Consider the following 19,868-nt stretch of genomic DNA (forward strand, 5'->3'; position numbering starts at 1 on the left):
CTTCATGGAAAAACATACTTCACGAAAAAAACACAGTTGTGCTTCACCGGGGAGTGTTGGGGAACGCAGTATTTCAAAATATTTACCTACGATCACGCAATATCTATCTAGAAGATGCATAGCAACGAGCAGGGAGAGTGTGTCCACGTACCCTCGTAGACCGAAAGCGGAAGCGTTTAAACGCGGTTGATGTAGTCGAACGTCTTCGTGATCCAACCGATCCAAGCACCGAACGTACGGCACCTCCGTGTTCAGCACACGTTCAGCACGATGACGTCCCTCGAGCTATTGATCCAGTTGAGGACGAGGGAGAGTTCCGTCAGCACAACGGCGTGGCGATGGTGATGATGAAGTTACCGGCGCAGGCCTTCGCCTAAGCACTACGACGATATAACCGAGGTGTGTAACTATGGAGGGGGGCACCGCACACGGCTAAGAGAAGACTTGGTCTCTCTTTGGGGTGCTCCCCGCCTCCGTATATAAAGGTGGAGGAGAGGAGGCTGATACGTCCATTTTGCATCATGTTTTCTTACTGTTATTTACAATGTTTTCATCCATAATAATGCTTTTTGGAATAATTCTAATACCTTTTCTCTCATAGCAAGGTACACACCAAAGAGTGAGAATTTTGGCAGCTGGAAATCTGGACCTGAAAAAGCTACGTCAAGCTACCTATTCTACACAACTCCAAATGAGTTGAAACTCCTCGAGGATTTTTTATGAAATATTTAAGAAATATTGAAGCCAATAAACGCCAGAGGGGGGCACTAGGTGGGCACAACCCACTTGGGCGCGCCAGGCCCCCTGGCGCGCCCTGGTGGGTTGTGGCCTCCTCGGCCACCTCCGTTGCCCATCTTCTGGTATATAAGTCATTTTGACCTAGAAAAAATAAGGAGAAGGCTTTCGGGACGAAGCGCCGCCGTCTCGAGGCGGAACTTGGGCAGGAGTACTTTTGCCCTCCGGCGGAGCGATTCTGCGGGGGGAACTTCCCTCCCGGAGGGGGAAATCATCGTCATCATCATCACCAACAACTCTCCCATCTTGGGGAGGGCAATATCCATCAACATCTTCACCAGCACCATCTCATCTCAAACCCTAGTTCATCTCTTGTATTCAATCTTGTTACCGGAACTATAGATTGGTGCTAAGGGGTGACTAGTAGTGTTGATTACACCTTGTAGTTGAATACTATATGGTTTATTTGGTGGAAGATTATATGTCCAGATCCATTATGCATATTATTACCCCTCTGATCATGAGCATGCTTATTATTTGTGAGTAGTTACTTTTGTTCTTGAGGTCACGGGAGAAATCATGTTGCAAGTAATCGTGCGAACTTGATATGTGTTCGATATTTTGATAGTATGTATGTTGTGATTCCCTTAGTGGTGTCATGTGAACGTCGACTACATGACACTTCACCATATTTGGGCCTAAGGGAATGCATTGTGGAGTTGTAAATAGATGGTGGGTTGCGAGAGTGACAGAAACTTAAACCCAGTTTATGCACTATTTCGTAAGGGACCGATTGGATCCTAGAGTTTAATGCTATGATTGGAATTTATTCTTAATACTTTTCTCGTAGTTGCGGATGCTTGCGGGAGGGTTAATCATAAGTAGGAGGTTTGTTCAAGTAAGAACAACACCTAAGCACCGGTCCACCCACATATCAAAATATCAAAGTAGCGAACACGAATTAAACCAACATGATGAAAGTGACTAGATGAAATTCCCGTGTACCCTCAAGAACACTTTGATTATTATAAGAGACCGTTTTGGCTTGCCCTTTGCCTCAAAAGGTTTGGGCTACCTTGCTACATACTTGTTACAATTATTGTTACTTGCTCGTTACAAATTACCTTACTATCAAACTACTCGCTACTTACAATTTCAGCACTTGCAGACATTACCTTACTGAAAACTACTTGTCATTTCCTTCTGCTCCTCGTTGGGTTCGACACTCTTATTTATCGAAAAGAGCTACAATTGATCCCCTATATTTGTGGGTCATCAGAGGCCGGCCCCCTAGGGGCGCGCCAAGTGTGGGGAGTCGTACTAGGACTCCCTAGTCCTAGTAGGATTCCCCTCTCCTTTTTCCTTTTCCGGAGTAGCAAAGGGGGAAAGAGAGGAGGAGTAGGAGAAGGAAAGGGGGGCACTGCCCCTACCCCTTGTCCAATTCGGATTGGCAAGGGGGGGCGCCACCTCCTGGCGGGCCCTCTCTCTTCTCCACTAAGGCCCACGGTGGCCCATTAACCTCCCGGGAGGGTTCCGGTAACCCCCGGTACTTCGGAACTTATCCGAAACAACCCAAAACCATTCCGGTGTCTGAATGTAACATTCCAATGTATGAATCTTTACCTCTCGACCATTTCGAGACTCCTCGCCATGTCCGTGATCTCATCCGGGACTCCGAACAAACTTCGGTCATCAAATCACATAACTCATAATATAAATCGTCATCGAATGTTAAGCGTGCGAACCCTACGGGTTCGAGAACTATGTAGACATGACCGAGACACATCTCCAGTCAATAACCAATAGCGGAACCTGGATGCTCATATTAACTCCTACATATTATATGAAGATCTTTATCGGTCAAACCGCATAACAACATACATTGTTCCCTTTGTCATCGGTATGTTACTTGCCCGAGATTCGATCGTCGGTATCCTCATACCTAGTTCAGTCTCGTTACTGGCAAGTGATACGTCTCCAACATATCTATAATTTTTTTATTGTTCCATGCTATATTATATTCTGTTTTGGACATTATTGGGCTTTATTATACACTTTTATATTATTTTTGGGACTAACCTATTAACCGGAGGCCCAGCCCAGAATTGCTGTTTTTTGCCTATTTCAGAGTTTCGCAGAAAAAGAATATCAAACAGAGTCCAAACGGAATGAAACCTTCGGGAACGTGATTTTCGGAACGAATGTGATCCAGAGGACTTGGACCCTACGTCAAGACATCAACCAGGAGGGCACGAGGTAGGGGGCGCGCCCCCTGGGCCTCCACCCTCGTGGGCCCCACGTTGCTCCACCGACGTACTTCTTCCTCCTATATATACCTACGTACCCCCAAACTACCAGATACGGAGCCAAAAACCTAATTCCACCGCCGCAACCTTCTGTACCCGTGAGATCCCATCTTGGGGCCTTTTCCGGAGCTCCGCCGGAGGGGGCATCGATCACGGAGGGCTTCTACATCAACACCGTAGCCTCTCCGATGATGTGTGAGTAGTTTACCTCAGACCTTCGGGTCCATAGTTATTAGCTAGATGGCTTCTTCTCTCTTTTTGGATCTCAATACAATGTTCTCCCCCTCTCTTGTGGAGATCTATTCGATGTAATCTTCTTTTGCGGTGTGTTTGTTGAGACCGATGAATTGTGGGTTTATGATCAAGTTTATCTATGAACAATATTTGAATCTTCTCTGAATTCTTTTATGTATGATTGGTTATCTTTGCAAGTCTCTTCGAATTATCAGTTTGGTTTGGCCTACTAGATTGATCTTTCTTGCAATGGGAGAAGTGCTTAGCTTTGGGTTCAATCTTGCGGTGTCCTTTCCCAGTGACAGTAGGGGCAGCAAGGCACGTATTGTATTGTTGCCATCGAGGATAACAAGATGGGGTTTATATCATATTGCATGAGTTTATCCCTCTACATCATGTCATCTTGCTTAAAGCGTTACTCTGTTCTTATGAACTTAATACTCTAGATGCATGCTGGATAGCGGTCGATGTGTGGAGTAATAGTAGTAGATGCAGGCAGGAGTCGGTCTACTTGTCTCGGACGTGATGCCTATATACATGATCATACCTACATATTCTCATAACTATGCTCAATTCTGTCAATTGCTCAACAGTAATTTGTTCACCCACCGTAATACTTACGCTCTCGAGAGAAGCCTCTAGTGAAACCTATGGCCCCCGGGTCTATTTTCTATCATATTAATCTTCCAACACTTAGCTATTTTATTGCCTTTTATTTTACTTTGCATCTTTATTATAAAAATACCAAAAATATTATCCTATCAAATCTATCAGATCTCACTCTCGTAAGTGACCGTGAAGGGATTGACAACCCCTTTATTGCGTTGGTTGCGAGGATTTATTTGTTTGTGTAGGTGCGAGGGACTCGTGCATGGCCTCCTACTGGATTGATACCTTGGTTCTCAAAAACTGAGGGAAATACTTATGCTACTTTACTGCATCACCCTTTCCTCTTCAAGGGAAAACCAACGCAGTGCTTAAGAGGTAGCAAGAAGGATTTCTGGCGCCGTTGCCGGGGAGTCTAAGCAAAAGTCAACATACCAAGTACCCATCACAAACCCTTATCTCCCGCATTACATTATTTGCCATTTGCCTCTCGTTTTCCTCTCCCCCACTTCACCCTTGCCGTTTTATTCGCCTTTTCTTCCCCTTCTTCCCGTATGTCTTTTTGTTTGTGTTTCCATGTGCCTTCGATTTTCTTGCATCTTTGCTTGCTAAAAATCTATTGATATGGATCCACTTAAAGTGTTCTACTTAGATCATCTTCGATCCTTATGCGCTCGTGCTGAAACCCCAACTAGCCTAGTTGATGGGAAATCTTTAGATGAGCATGCTCATTTTGTGCGTCACCGTTTGTCTGAAAAAGGGAGACTATTATGGAATCAAATAAACAGATTGTTGTGTTATGCTTGGAATCTTTGTGAAATTTGTGATTTTACTTGTTGCTCTAAGAACACTAAAAAACACCTTCCCTACCTTTGTGAGTTTAATGAAAATGAAATCTTATCTTCTTATGCAAAGGGTGTTTATAGTTACTATGATATCGAACAAATTGAAGAATTTGTTGCTTTTAAGGGTGCTTATGAAGTTGCTTCTTTGATTGAAAAGTATGATATTACTCTCTATAAATCTGAAAATTTTGACATACTTAAATATTGCTATGAAAACTATGCTCATAATGTCTATGTCAAAGAATTTATTGAGAGAATGACCGTTGCTTTGGAAGAAAATAATGATACGCATGAATCTATAGATAATGATGATTCCGATGATTTGATTGAAATATCCCTTCATGAACATGATGATTGCTATTCTTGTGGCCATGATGCCAATATTTATGAAGATGAATTTGCTATAGTCCCTTATGTTAAACATGAGATCGTTGCTATTGCACCCATACTTGTTAGTTCCTTCGATGAAAATCATGATTGAAATGATGTTACTATAAATTCTCTTGATGTCAATTGTGCTAATAATATGCAAAACCCTAAGCTTGGGGATGCTAGTTTTGCTATGTCTACTACTTGTTGCAATGATCATGATTGGGGTGATTCTTCTTTTGATCTTGAAAATTTATTTAATCCCCATGATGAATATGAGATTGATAATATTGTTTGCAATAATATTGAAAGTGGGTTTGGAAGAGTGTCAACTTTAGATCCCACATATTTGGAGAATATTCAATCTTATGAAATTTTTGATAAAAGTGGGTTTGGAGAGGTCATGACTTTAGTTAATGTTAATCCCACTATTTTGGAAGAGTGTCAACTTCGCATGCATGAGGATCATGTTGAGAATATGTTATGTGATAGCTATTTTGTTGAATTTTCTTATGATCCCACATGTAATTATTATGAGAGAGGAAAATATGATTGTAGAGATCTTCATGTTACTAAATTACCTCTCGTTATGTTGAGATTGCTATTGTTTCTTTCCGCTTCCCTGCATATGTTAGTTTTTGCTTGCTATGATAATTTGTTTGCCTATAAGATGCCTATGCATAGGAAGTATGTTAGACTTAGATGTGTTTGTCACGTGTTTTATGATGCTCTCTTTGCGCTTCAATTCTTATCTTTCATGTGAGCATCATTAAAATTATCTATGCCTAGCTAGGGGCGTTAAACGATAGCGCTTGTTGGGAGGCAACCCAATTTTATTTTTAGATTTTTTTTGCTTTTTTCTTCTGTTTAGGAATAAATATTTGATCTAGCCTCTGTTTAGATTTTTTATATGCTTTAGTTAGTGTTTGTGCCAAGTTTAACCTATAGGATCTTCTTGGATGACAGTTATTTGATCTTGCTGAAAATTGTAGAAACTTTCTATTCACGGAAATAATTGTTAAAAATCACCAGAACGTGATAAAATATTGATTCCAATTGCTGCTGATCAATAAACAAATTTTATAGGTCGTCCTATTTTGGCTGAATTTTTGGAGTTCCAGAAGTTTGCGTTAGTTACAGATTACTACAGACTGTTCTGTTTTTGACAGATTCTGTTTTTCGTGTGTTGTTTGCTTATTTTGATGAATCTATGGCTAGTAAAATAGTTTATAAACCATAGAGAAGTTGGAATACAGTAGGTTTAACACCAATATAAATAAAGAATGAGTTCATTACAGTACCTTGAAGTGGTGTTTTGTTTTCTTTCGCTAACGGAGCTCACGAGATTTTCTGTTAAGTTTTGTGTTGTGAAGTTTTCAAGTTTTGGGTAAAAGATTTGATGGATTATGGAACAAGGAGTGGCAAGAGCCTAAGCTTGGGGATGCCCAAGGCACCCCAAGATAATCTAAGGACACCAAAAAGCCAAAGCTTGGGGATGCCCCGGAAGGCATCCCCTCTTTCGTCTACTTCCATCGGTAACTTTACTTGGAGCTATATTTTTATTCACCACATGATATGTGTTTTGCTTGGAGCGTCTTGTATTATTTGAGTCTTTGCTTTTTAGTTTACCACAATCATCTTTGCTGGACACACCTTTTGAGAGAGACACACATGATTCGGAAATTATTAGAATACTCTATGTGCTTCACTTATATCTTTTGAGCTATATAGTTTTTGCTCTAGTGCTTCACTTATATCTTTTAGAGCACGGTGGTGGTTTTGTTTTATAGAAACTATTATTCTCTCATACGTCACTTATATTATTTTGAGAGTCTTAAAAAGCATGGTAATTTGCTTAAATAATCCTAATATGCTAGGTATTCAAGACTAGTAAAAAACTTTCTTATGAGTGTGCTGAATACTAAGAGAAGTTTGATGCTTGATGATTGTTTTGAGATATGGAGATAGTGATATTAAAGTTGTGCTAGTTGAGTAGTTGTGAATTTGAGAAATACTTGTCTTGAAGTTTGCAAGTCCCGTAGCATGCACGTATGGTAAACGTTATGTAACAAATTTGAAACATGAGGTGTTCTTTGATTGTCCTCCTTATGAGTGGCGGTCGGGGACGAGCGATGGTCTTTTCCTACCAATCTATCCCCTAGGAGCATGCGCGTAGTGCTTGGTTTTTGATGACCTGTAGATTTTTGCAATAAGTATGTGAGTTCTTTATGACTAATGTTGAGTCCATGGATTATACGCACTCTTACCCTTCCATCATTGCTAGCATCTTCGGTACCGTGCATTGCCCTTTCTCACACTGAGAGTTGGTGCAAACTTCGCCGGTGCATCCAAACCCCGTGATATGATACGCTCTTTCACACATAAACCTCCTTATATCTTCCTCAAAACAGCCACCATACCTACCTATTATGGCATTTCCATAGCCATTCCGAGATATATTGCCATGCAACTTTCCACCGTTCCGTTTATTATGACACGCTCATCATTGTCATATTGCTTTGCATGATCATGTAGTTGACATCGTATTTGTGGCAAAGCCACCGTTCATAATTTTTCATACATGTCACTCTTGATTCATTGTTATCCCAGTATACCGCCGGGGGCATTCATATAGAGTCATACTTTGTTCTAGTATCGAGTTGTAATCATTGAGTTGTAAATAAGTAGAAGTGTGATGATCATCATTCATAGAGCATTGTCCCAAAAAAAGAAAGGCCAAATAAAAAAAGGGAAGGCCCAAAAAAAGGGACAATGCTACTATGCTTTTTTTCACACTTGTGCTTCAAAGTAGCACCATGATCTTCATGATAGAAAGTCTCTTGTTTTGTCACTTTCATATACTAGTGGGAATTTTTCATTATAGAACTTGGCTTGTATATTCCAACAATGGGCTTCCTCAAATGCCCTAGGTCTTCGTGAGCAAGCATGTTCGATGCACACCCACTTAGTTTCTTTTGTTGAGCTTTCATGCATTTATAGCTCTAGTGCATCCGTTGCATGGCAATCCCCACTCCTTGCATTAACATAAATCGATGGGCATCTCCATAGCTCATTGATTAGCCTCGTTGATGTGAGACTTTCTCCTTTTTTGTCTTCTTCACATAACCCCCATCATTATATTCTATTCCACCCATAGTGCTATATCCATGGCTCACGCTCATGTATTGCGTGAAGGTTGAAAAAAGTTTGAGATTACTAAAGTATGAAACAATTGCTTGGCTTGTCATCGGGGTTGTGCATGATGAGAGCATTCTTGTGTGACGGAAATGGAGCATGACTAAACTATATGATTTTGTAGGGATGAACTTTCTTTGGCCATGTTATTTTGAGAGGACATAATTGCTTAGTTAGTATGCTTGAAGTATTATTACTTTTATGTCAATATTAAACCTTTATCTTGAATCTTTCGGATCTGAATATTCATACCACAATTAAGAGAATTACATTGAAATTATGCCAAGTAGCATTCCACATTAAAAATTATGTTTTTATCATTTACCTACTCGAGGACGAGCAGGAATTAAGCTTGGGGATGCTTGATACGTCTCCAACGTATCTATAAATTTTTATTGTTCCATGCTATATTATATTCTGTTTTGGACATTATTGGGCTTTATTATATACTTTTATATTATTTTTGGGACTAACCTAATAACCGGAGGCCCAGCCTAGAATTGCTGTTTTTTGCTATTTCAGAGTTTCGCAGAAAAAGAATATCAAACAGAGTCCAAACGGAATGAAACCTTCGGGAACGTGATTTTCGGAACGAACGTGATCCAGAGGACTTGGACCCTACGTCAAGACATCAACCAGGAGGGCACGAGGTAGGGGCGCGCCCTCCACCCTCGTGGGCCCCACGTTGCTCCACCGACGTACTTCTTCCTCCTATATATACCTACGTACCCCAAACTACCAGAGACGGAGCCAAAAACCTAATTCCACCACCGCAACCTTCTGTACCCGTGAGATCCCATCTTGGGGCCTTTTCTGGAGCTCCGCCAGAGGAGGCATCGATCACGGAGGGCTTCTACATCAACACCGTAGCCTCTCCGATGACGTGTGAGTAGTTTACCTCAGACCTTCGGGTCCATAGTTATTAGCTAGATGGCTTCTTCTCTCTTTTTGGATCTCAATACAATGTTCTCCCCCTCTCTTGTGGAGATCTATTCGATGTAATCTTCTTTTGCGGTGTGTTTGTTGAGACCGATGAATTGTGGGTTTATGATCAAGTTTATCTATGAACAATATTTGAATCTTCTCTGAATTCTTTTATGTATGATTGGTTATCTTTGCAAGTCTCTTCGAATTATCAGTTTGGTTTGGCCTACTAGATTGATCTTTCTTGCAATGGGAGAAGTGCTTAGCTTTGGGTTCAATCTTGCGGTGTCCTTTCCCAGTGACAGTAGGGGCAGCAAGGGACGTATTGTATTGTTGCCATCAAGGATAACAAGATGGGGTTTATATCATATTGCATGAGTTTATCCCTCTACATCATGTCATCTTGCTTAAAGCGTTACTCTGTTCTTATGAACTTAATACTCTAGATGCATGCTGGATAGCGGTCGATGTGTGGAGTAATAGTAGTAGATGCAGGCAGGAGTCGGTCTACTTGTCTCGGACATGATGCCTATATACATGATCATACCTAGATATTCTCATAACTATGCTTAATTCTGTCAATTGCTCAACAGTAATTTGTTCACCCACCGTAATACTTATGCTCTCGAGAGAAGCCTCTAGTGAAACCTATGGCCCCTGGGTCTATTTTCTATCATATTAATCTTCCAACACTTAGCTATTTTTATTGCCTTTTATTTTACTTTGCATCTTTATTATAAAAATACCAAAAATATTATCCTATCAAATCTATCAGATCTCACTCTCGGAAGTGACCGTGAAGGGATTGACAACCCCTTTATTGCGTTGGTTGCGAGGATTTATTTGTTTGTATAGGTGCGAGGGACTCGTGCGTGGCCTCATACTGGATTGATACCTTGGTTCTCAAAAACTGAGGGAAATACTTACGCTACTTTACTGCATCACCCTTTTCTCTTCAAGTGAAAACCAACACAGTGCTTAAGAGGTAGCAGCAAGTCTCTTTACTCGTTCCGTAATGCATCATCCCGCAACTAACTCATTAGTCACATTGCTTGCAAGGCTTATAGTGATGTGTATTACCGAGAGGGCCTAGAGATACCTCTCCGATACACGGAGTGACAAATCCTAATCTCGATCTATGTCAACCCAACAAACACCTTCGGAGACACCTGTAGAACATCTTTATAATCACCCAGTTACGTTGTGACGTTTGATAGCACACAAGGTGTTCCTCCGGTATTCGGGAGTTGCATAATCTCATAGTCAGAAACATGTATAAGTCATGAAGAAAGCAATAGCAATAAAACTTAACAATCATAATGCTAAGCTAACGGATGGGTCTTGTCCATCACATCATTATCTAATGATGTGATCCCGTTCATTAAATAACAACACATGTCTATGGTCAGGAAACTTAACCATCTTTGATTAACGAGTTAGTCTAGTAGAGGCATACTAGGGACACTTTGTTTTGTCTATGTATTCACACTTGTATCAAGTTTCCGGTTAATACAATTCTAGCATGAATAATAAACATTATCATGATATAAGAAAATAAAATAATAACTTTATTATTGCCTCTAGGGCATATTTCCTTCAGGGAGCACAAATATGCTTTTTTCACATGGGATGCTTCACACAAGGAAAACAAAAAGACTATAAAAATATATTTTTACGAAAACCTAAGAAAAACCAAGTGAAATGCAAACAAAGACATGCGGAAATAGAAAAACACGCTTCTGTGGTGCGCCCAACGGGCGATATGTGACGCCCGCTAGATGCACCATGTGGCGCGCCTCCGCATGCCATGTGAGCGTCCGCTGGGTTCCCCTCGCAGGGGGTATCCGCTAACTAGTCTATCTCAGCATTATAAAAAAAAGTGTTAACAATGTTAATAATTCAGGTTCCTGCAAAAAAAATGTTAATAATTCACTATGATTATTCAAAGGTTGAAAATATATTGTAACCTTTTTTGGTTGGGTGTGGGGGTAACTTTGTTTTAAAGAGACGCCTAGGGCTTATATCTGATACTTATGCAAGAAAAGAATAGCGAGTACAATGAAAAGACACGTGGACGAAAACCAATAAAAATTAATTATTATATTATAAAACATACTAGTCTTTTTCTTCCTCCAATTATACGCCGCTCGTTAGAGATTGTATAAATTGCACTGAACCAACTGTAAACGAACGGGACACCTGCAAACACCAGCACATACCAGGCTTGAAATTACACTAAAATCAATTTGGATGGAAGAGAGAATGTGTAAGAAAACTTCTTGCCCGCGTCAACTCACTGCAACTTGAGCGTGCTTATGTACGATATGCTTCCTTAACGGGCCGAGAGCTCGGCCTAGTATCAAAAACTGTTTGTAGATGAACAAATGCATAAGCAAGAATAAAAATATATCTAGTTGGTCATATGTTTCAAACAGACCTATGTGTCTGGCCTTAACCCTCTTTAAACCAACTTGAGTGCCACATACAGCAAAAGCGTCACTCCACCATTGATCTACTCCCTCCGTGTAAGACGTTTTTGACACTTACATTACGAGACGGAGGGAGTAGTTTAGGGTGTGTTTGGTTCCGGAACGATGTGGAACGGAATGGCATGGTTCCATTCCATCGGAACGGGTCGGTTCCGTCTTTATGTTTGGTAGGAGCAATAGCAAAGGAATGGAATGATTACATTTCGGTGTTTGGTTTGAGTGATGGAATGGAATGGAATAAAATTATTCATCTCATTTGATTACACCGATTCACACTGAATTAGATTTTGATAGAAAACTAAACTGAGCGTATACTAAACACTTGATTAAGCTGAACGGTGCATTAGACACTGCAGTACAGACCAAATCAAAAGTTCAGGTAGCCATAACTCATCGTTCTGCCAACGTCACAGGATTGGAAAAATCAATGGATGACGAATGTGACGAGTGATCATCAGAGGTTGCATCGTAATAACACTGGAGATTGTTGTTGCTCGCTGCCGCTTATAGTTGTTGTTTGCTGCGCCGCTGAGTTGCTGCCTAGTGCCTATACACTGCCTGTCGCTGCACACTGCCTGAATGTTGTTGTTTGCTGCGCCGCTGAGGTTGCATCGTACCTGCACACTGCCTGTCGCTGCCCTGCCGGCCACCAGCCCGCACGCCGGCACTGCACCAAGAGAGATGAGGGAAACCAGAAGAACGACGTGCGCGAACTCGCGACCACCAAAGATGGGCACCTCAGGTGCGCCCGGCCTCCATGCCCGGCTGAAGAAGACGACTGAGAGGGCTGCCCGGCCTCCCTGCTCGGCTGAAGAAAACAAGCGAGAGGGCCGCAAGCGCGACGGCGAGAAGCGCCAGCACGAGGATGCGGCGGTGGCGAGTCATGACGCGCGCGGTGGGGCTGCTGGTGGCGGCGCGCAAGATTGCGGAGGGGGTGGCGGCGCCGGAGAGGGGGAGACGCGGGAGTGGCTGGCGGCGGCGCAGATCATATGGGGAAAGAGACTTGGGTGTGGCGGCTGGCGGCGCACCGAGCCGTAGAGAGACGAGGAAGAGGATGACAGTCGGGGTTGAGGCGTTCCGCGTGGTCCGCTCGTTTTCGAGGAACTGCCCGGTTTGGCATAATGAGCGAATATGCCGTTCTTGGGAACTGGTGGGTTCCGGTTCCTACGGCAAGCCAAACGCGAGAATGGCCTCTCGGGATGGACCCATCACGTTCCATGCCATTACAGAAAGCAAACACACCCTTAAAAAACATCAACAGAAAGCACAAGCATCGTACACTAAAACTAATGTTGATTCGCAGAAAAGGGGGATGGTAACAATATCAGGCTACTACATGGTCCAAACCAGATTATCCATCAGAAATAAAATACTATACCACGTGGCATCGTACAAACCGCCGCGACAAGTGGCAGATAGATGCGTCGTACATGCCATTGTTTGGCGGGGCAACGACGCCAACATGTCCGTGCGAGGGCGTCACGCCATCGCATTGATGTGGTGGTGATGGCTGGTTGCTAGCCTGGCAGCCAAGGCGGCGTTAGGGGCTTTGATGGCAATTTCTCCCCAGCGAACGTCGTCAGATAAACGGTCAAAATAAAACCACGTTGGACTACATGCTTGAGAGAGAAAAAAGAGATAGGATTTTCATGATTGCTACTGCTTTTGTACAGAGGGCTCCCATAGTTACCGTTCTTTCACTTCGTTACAAATCTGGTGTCGGATTTTTACCGTGGCAAATTGAACTATTTTTTATGGCAATTTGGGTTTACCGAGGATGACAAATTTAGTTGGCAAGCATGTCAAATCCATCTCAGTTTATTTATTTTTTGTCCGAAAATTGTCATGCTCGTAAGCTAAATTTAACATCCCCAGGCCAATTAAAGTTGCCATTAAAACGTTTGATTTGTCATGCTAAAAAAACTGACGTCGGATTTAAAAAAAAATTGTGGGGTGCTTCCATGGCTACGATTGTGCATACGTCGAGCGTAAGTTATGATTGCTACTACTTTGTGTGGTGAGAAGAGGATAAGAGACACAAGATGAGAGAAAGTGAGTGAATGAAACGGATTTTTTGCTTTATGTACTATTACTCCGGGCATGTGTGTTGCCGATGCTTCAACGTTTCACTATTGGGTCAACTATTTAGTATTTTGACTATTTAAATTATGAATTACGGGGTGCACCTAGAATAATAAAATTCAACCCACTAAGTGATAACCAAACAACTTCATAAGCAACTATTTCTTCATGCATAGCTCTAGGAAGAAAACGATGCAACAAAGCGTGCCAAACTCTTCTAGTATTATCACTATGGATACTAGATTTGTCTTTCTCTTTATTTCTTGTGCTTATATTTTACTCCCCCCCTCGTAATATAAGAGCGTTTTTACACTACACCAGTGTCAAAAACGCTCTTATATTATGGGACGAAGGGAGTAGGAAAGTTGGGTGCACCACAAGTCAGGGAAGTACAGCAAATGCTCTCTTCTTGATAGATTTATTGGTGTGTTATTTTTTAATTGGTTGCATCGGTGCCGTGCTGAACCTCTCAGCGTCAAGATAACAACATGAGGCGAGGTGGCAGAAGAATCTTCAGCGGCGGTGTTGTTCTTTGCCCTCAAACCCTAACTCCGGATCGCAGAGCACTTAGAAGCGTTGTTTATAACCCATAAAACATAAAGAACGAGAGTGTAGCCAAGCTAACCAAGGCAGAATGCACCATATGAGGTCAGCCCAGGCCAGCTCAGTGGGAACATACATAACTAAGCACACAAAACGAGTGCTAAACTTAAAACGAACACTTACTCGAAGAAACTACTAAAAAAGAACAAGAAATGAGCCAACATATGCCGAAGAAGAACTCGGTATGGCCAAGAATTATTCCTCCACGTTAAGCCCGAAAACTGCAATCAGCAAACCAGGCTGTGCTTCTTCCTCGCAACGAAGGTCCGCCAGTAGGTGGTCACCTCCTTCTCGATTTGGTGTGCTGTCTTCTTCACATGCTCGTGATGCCCATGCTTCTTGGCGTGCGCGTCCATCTCCACCATGACCTTGTGGAGGTCGGTGATGAGGCGCTCGGCGAGACCGCGGCTGAAGTCCTCGCGGATGACCACACGCATGACGGCGATGTGCTCGGCATCGGCGGGCATGGTGTATGCCGGAACAATCCAGCCGAAACGGCGCAGGCTCTCGACCACCTCGAACACCGTGTACTTGGACGAGTCCTTGAGGGAGAAAGCCACGAGCGGCACGCCCGAGTCCTTGGACACCAGGTGAAAGTAGCCCATCTTCTCGACTCCCTCCCGGAGCACCGCTGCGTTGTCCCGGCAATTTTGCATGATGTCCTTGTAGCCCTGCATTGCGTTTTTGCATCACATAAATAGTTTTTCAAACATAAATTGGTTCATCGACTGCTACCTAAAGTCTTTTTTTAGAAAAAATAGAGATGGTGTGTTAGCAATGTCAAAGAACATGCCGATGGCATGGCAAAGTACAAGCAGGATCCTAACAAACTAGACGTCCACCTGAAATGCATGAAGTGCATGGGCCACTCGTGTTTCTTTGCTTTCAGACACAGAGTTAACACATGTTTGTTGTGTTGCTTGCAGAAACAAAACAACAAGCATAAAGCACAAGGCAAAGGATGCTGCAACACTTGGACATAATAAAACCCCAACAAAAACGTACTACTACTAATGTAGAAAAATTGTGGTTAATTACCTCGAATCCGAGACGGATGAGTTGATAATACTGTGCAATGATCTGGCTCGAACCTATCCAACAGAGGGAGCAGCACATGAAGAACACATCAACTTACTTCAAAACTTAGTGGAAGAACTAGCCAACCGATTGATCGGCGCGTACGGTGTTGTACCTTTGGAGAAGTTGAGCGTGAAGGTTGGTTGGTCGGCGCCGAGGTAGTTGATGTGGAAGATGAGCTCGTCGGGCAGGTCCTCCTTGTTCCTCCAAATGATCCACCCGACGCCGGCATAGACGAGGCCGTACTTGTGGCCGCTGACGTTGATGCTCTTCACCAGCGGCAGCCGGAAGTCCCACTCCAGCTCCGGGTAGATGAAGGGCGCGATGAACCCGCCGCTGGCCGCGTCCACGTGAATCGGCGTGTCCCACCTGATCAACGGATCAACCAAACCAACCGATCGATCAATGAAATCTCTATCATTCACATGCATCCCGGCCGGTTCCAGTTTTTGGCATAAGATTAACGCGTACCCTGTCTCTGCATTCTTGGCGACGAGGAGGTCGTTGAGCATCTTGACGTCCTCGAACTCGCCGTTGAGTGTGGAGCCGAGGATGGCGGCGACGCAGATGGTGTTCTCGTCGACCAACTCTACGGCCTTCGCGGGGTCCATGACGTAGTACCCTTCCCTGAGCTTCACCTCCTTGAGCTCAACCTCGAAGTAGCGCGCGAATTTCTCCCAACACACCTACAAAACCAAGACATCCAGTGATTGGAATGGATCCGTTGATTGACTTTGAATCCTGCCGGTGATCCAGCCGGCATGCACTGTCTCAGTAACGCGTGTACTCGATTACTAGTAATTTACCTGGACATTTGCGCCGGTGACGATGTTGGGCTTGTCGTGGGGCTTGCCCTCGGCCTTCATCTTGTTCTGCCACTTCCTCTTGAAGGCCAGCCCGGCCAGCATGATGGCCTCCGAGGAGCCGACGGTGCCCACCCCGACGGCCGTCTCGTCCTCCCCGATGGGCGCGTTGAAGAGATGCGCGATCATGTTGACGCACCGGTTCTGTTTCAAATCCACAAACAATAACATACGTCGCCGGCCGTAGTCGCGTAAAAACTGCATCAAATGGATCGACGAACGAAATGATAGATACCTTTCCCTCAAAAAAGAAATGATAGAAAGATACCTGGAACTCGGTGGTGACGGGGTACTCGTCCATGTCGACGTAGTTCTTGTTGACGGAATTCTGGATGAGCTTGTCGCACTCGGGCTCCATCCAGGTGGTGACGAAGGAGGCGAGGTTCAGACGCGGGTTCCCGTCCAGCATCAGCTCGTCGTTGATGATCTGGTACGCCGCGTCCTTGGGGATGGACTGCTCCGGTATCCTGAACCTCGGGAGCGCGGTGCGCACGTAGCGCGACGCGAAGGTGGAGGAGATGAGCGACTCGCCGGAGTTCGTCTGCGCCCTGGACAACGCCATTTGCCACGGCGGCCGGTGGCTGGCTGGATCAGCTCGCCGTTGTTGTGTCGTGCTACGAGAAGAGAGGGTGAGCAGTGGGTGTCACAGCACAGGCAGGTCGACGCAGCAGATCGAGTTGCGACTAATTAATGGTGGCTCTTGCTCTATAAGAGAGGAGGGTGCGCATGGGCGCGACGTGGTGGAGGCGGCACGGTTCTTGGGGGATGGGGCTTCCACGCCATCCGCTCGCACGTCCAGCCTCCTGCACGGCTTCCGCCGCTGGACTCGGGTGCATTCCTTTTCTAGCTTCTCTCGCCCGATCTGCTGTGCTCGTAGCTGTGTCCCTGTTGCTTCTGTGTTTCGAATACTGTTTTTGTTTTGTCTTTTGCGTTCTGAATTACGGCTATATATCATCTCTGATGGAAAATGCAATGCCGGAGGCGCTTAGTCATGCTTAGGCACTAGGCAATGACCAAACGACCTCGTGTAAGACATGAGCGAAACTCTAGGCATGCAAGCAAAAAATTGTCCACTCCAAACGTGAAATCATGTCATGTTGCACCAACAGACCAAACTGGCCACCTTCCAGTTGCAATAACTAGTAGCTTACTCATGTATATTCTTTAAATCGATACCGATACACATATAAAATTCCAAATACAAACTGATAGTCAAAATTGTACATCCAGCTAGGGCGCTGATGCACCACCTAAGCGCTAGGCGAAGGTCAACCGCCTCGTTTTCGCCCATCCCTTTTTCCAACCTTGTATATTATCATGTCTGCTATTATGAATCTTACAAGGAAATGTATGCGCTGGAATTTCAAGAGAAACATACACACATACTGATTTTCTTGCTACCTGCTGATCAAAGTTGGAATGCTAAAATTTGGCCAGGTTTTTACACTTAATATCCAATACACAACTCGACAAACATGCACTAGTAACTGTGACATTTTCATCTAGACTGAAGAACAATTGTGAGGCCTCGAATCCAGGCACTACTAAAATTTTCACGTACACCGGGTGTCATGCTCTTCATCAAGTGCCAAAACACGGACACTCGGCAAAGAAAAATTTGCCGAGTGTCACTCTCGGCAAACCCAGCTTCACGGCAAACTGTCTTCTTTGCCGTCACTGCCTCACGGCAAAGAGGCACCGCACGGCAAACCCTGCAGACGCCGAGAGTCGCTCACGGCAAAAAGGAGTCACGTGGCATGCCCGTCCGCAACAGACGGCTCCGTCAGTTACTGCGTACATTACGGAGAGCCGCCATACGACACTCGGCAAAGTATATGCCACATCCTTTTTTTTTGTGTTCTTTCTAACTGACATGTGGTCCCACTGATCACATTTATCAGTAAAAGTTTCAAATAACTTGCTAAATATTTTTGAAAAAAAGACGATATCTTTGCCGAGAGCAGCTCTCGGCATCCTCCTGACCAGTAGGACAGCGTGGCCCACATGGCAGCTGACAGTTTACATATCTTTGCCGAGAGCTTGTCTCGGCAGTGCTCGCCTTCTTTTCCGAGAGCTGCTCTCGGAAAAGGTGTGGCACAACAGTAGTGTCTTCGAGACGACCAGGTTTCCGAGAGGTGCTCTCGGTAGTATATCGTTTTCTGAGTGTTGCTCTCGGAAATCTTTCCCATCCATTCTGCTGTTAAGCTATTTCTTTTCTGATCTCTGCAGATAAAAACAACTACAGTGCAATTTGGAGTAGTCCACACATATATAGGCATAATTTGATCTAGTCCACATATATATGCATAATTAGGGATAGTCCACATATTGTCACACACAAGTCGAATGTATTATCCTAGTAGACGTCACACACAAGTCGCAAATTCATACATATTGTCACTACTTGCAAAACACGTGCACGTCACAATAGAAGTACACTTGTTCATATATAGATCATCTTGAGGAGGAGAGGCCATCGGGTTAACATTCCGAAGGAGGAGGAGGGGCATCACTTGCACTGCTTCGAGATTGCATAAGAACCTATAAGAGTAGAGTCATGTCAGGGTGGTTCGTTCCTATGTAATGAATCTTCTACTCTAGTTTAGATAATGTTCTACCTGTAGTTGATCCTCAAGCAGCTCAACCTATTGTTAGTGTCTGCCCGTTCCTTTTCTCTGGACTCCTGCTCAGCCTTCCGCCTTTGCTCCTCTTCAACAGCCCGCTGCGCCATTAAATCCTGTAACATGGCATTAGGCTCATATAGGTTGGAACGGTGCCATTTCGAGGCATGGACATAAATGAAAGGTTAGGATGCTAACCTTGAGACACGCTATCTCACATGATGCGGCGGTTGGGCGACTCCGTATGGACGGAGTTGAGCTGGTGCTCGACGCGCGTATCTCGTGCAGCTTGCGATGCGAGGAGGTGGCGATCGCCCCGTTGCAAAGGAGGTGCCGGCCATGGCCCTTCCCCTGGCCAGCAATGATGAGAAGCTCAGGATCAAGGGGCTTGGACGTAGGTTCGGCTTCCTGCCCGTGCACCTCCTGGAAGACCTCTTTGAAGGTCCCCCACTGATACGTCTCCAACGTATCTATAATTTTTTATTGTTCCATGCTATTATATTATCTGTTTTGGATGTTTAATGGGCTTTATTATGCACTTTTATATTATTTTTGGGACTAACCTACTAACCAAAGGCCCAGTACAAATTGCTGTTTTTTTGCCTATTTCAATGTTTCGTAGAAAAAGGAATATCAAACGGAATCCAAATGGAATGAAACCTTCGTGAGGATCGTTTTTGGAACAAACGCAATCCAGGAGAGTTGGAGTGGACGTCAAGGAAGCAACGAGGCGGCCACGAGTAATCTTCGTGGCCGCCTCGTTGCTTCCTTGACGTCCACTCCAAGTCTCCTGGATCACGTTTGTTCCAAAAATAACTCTCCCGAAGGTTTCATTCCGTTTGGATTCCGTTTGATATTCCTTTTCTGCGAAACACTGAAATAGGCAAAAAAACAGCAATTTGCACTGGGCCTTTGGTTA

The 19,868-nt window shown here is 44.0% G+C and overlaps 1 protein-coding gene across 1 annotated transcript; it reads right to left on the bottom strand.

Moving 5' to 3' along the window:
- Positions 1-14,339: 14,339 nt before the first annotated feature.
- On the bottom strand, positions 14,340-17,141 carry LOC123053432 (glutamate decarboxylase). The gene is made up of 6 exons (XM_044476914.1): positions 16,597-17,141; positions 16,272-16,472; positions 15,937-16,151; positions 15,581-15,834; positions 15,427-15,479; positions 14,340-15,059 (listed from the first exon to the last, which is right to left on the bottom strand). The coding sequence occupies exons 1-6, from the start codon at positions 16,888-16,890 to the stop codon at positions 14,616-14,618; spliced, it is 1,461 nt and encodes a 486-aa protein (XP_044332849.1). The 5' UTR covers positions 16,891-17,141; the 3' UTR covers positions 14,340-14,615.
- Positions 17,142-19,868: the final 2,727 nt, after the last annotated feature.

The sequence above is a fragment of the Triticum aestivum genome, chromosome 2D (genome assembly GCF_018294505.1).
Source record: "Triticum aestivum cultivar Chinese Spring chromosome 2D, IWGSC CS RefSeq v2.1, whole genome shotgun sequence".
In the NCBI taxonomy this organism is placed as follows: Eukaryota; Viridiplantae; Streptophyta; class Magnoliopsida; order Poales; family Poaceae; genus Triticum; species Triticum aestivum.

Coding starts and splice junctions, on each gene's coding strand:
- LOC123053432 (XM_044476914.1), bottom strand. CDS start 16,890: ATGGCGTTGTCCAGGGCGCAGACGAACTCCGGCGAGTCGCTCATCTCC. Junction 16,152..16,271: donor TCACCGGCGCAAATGTCCAG/GTAAATTACTAG, acceptor TTGGTTTTGTAG/GTGTGTTGGGAGAAATTCGC. Junction 15,480..15,580: donor CACGCTCAACTTCTCCAAAG/GTACAACACCGT, acceptor TCTGTTGGATAG/GTTCGAGCCAGATCATTGCA.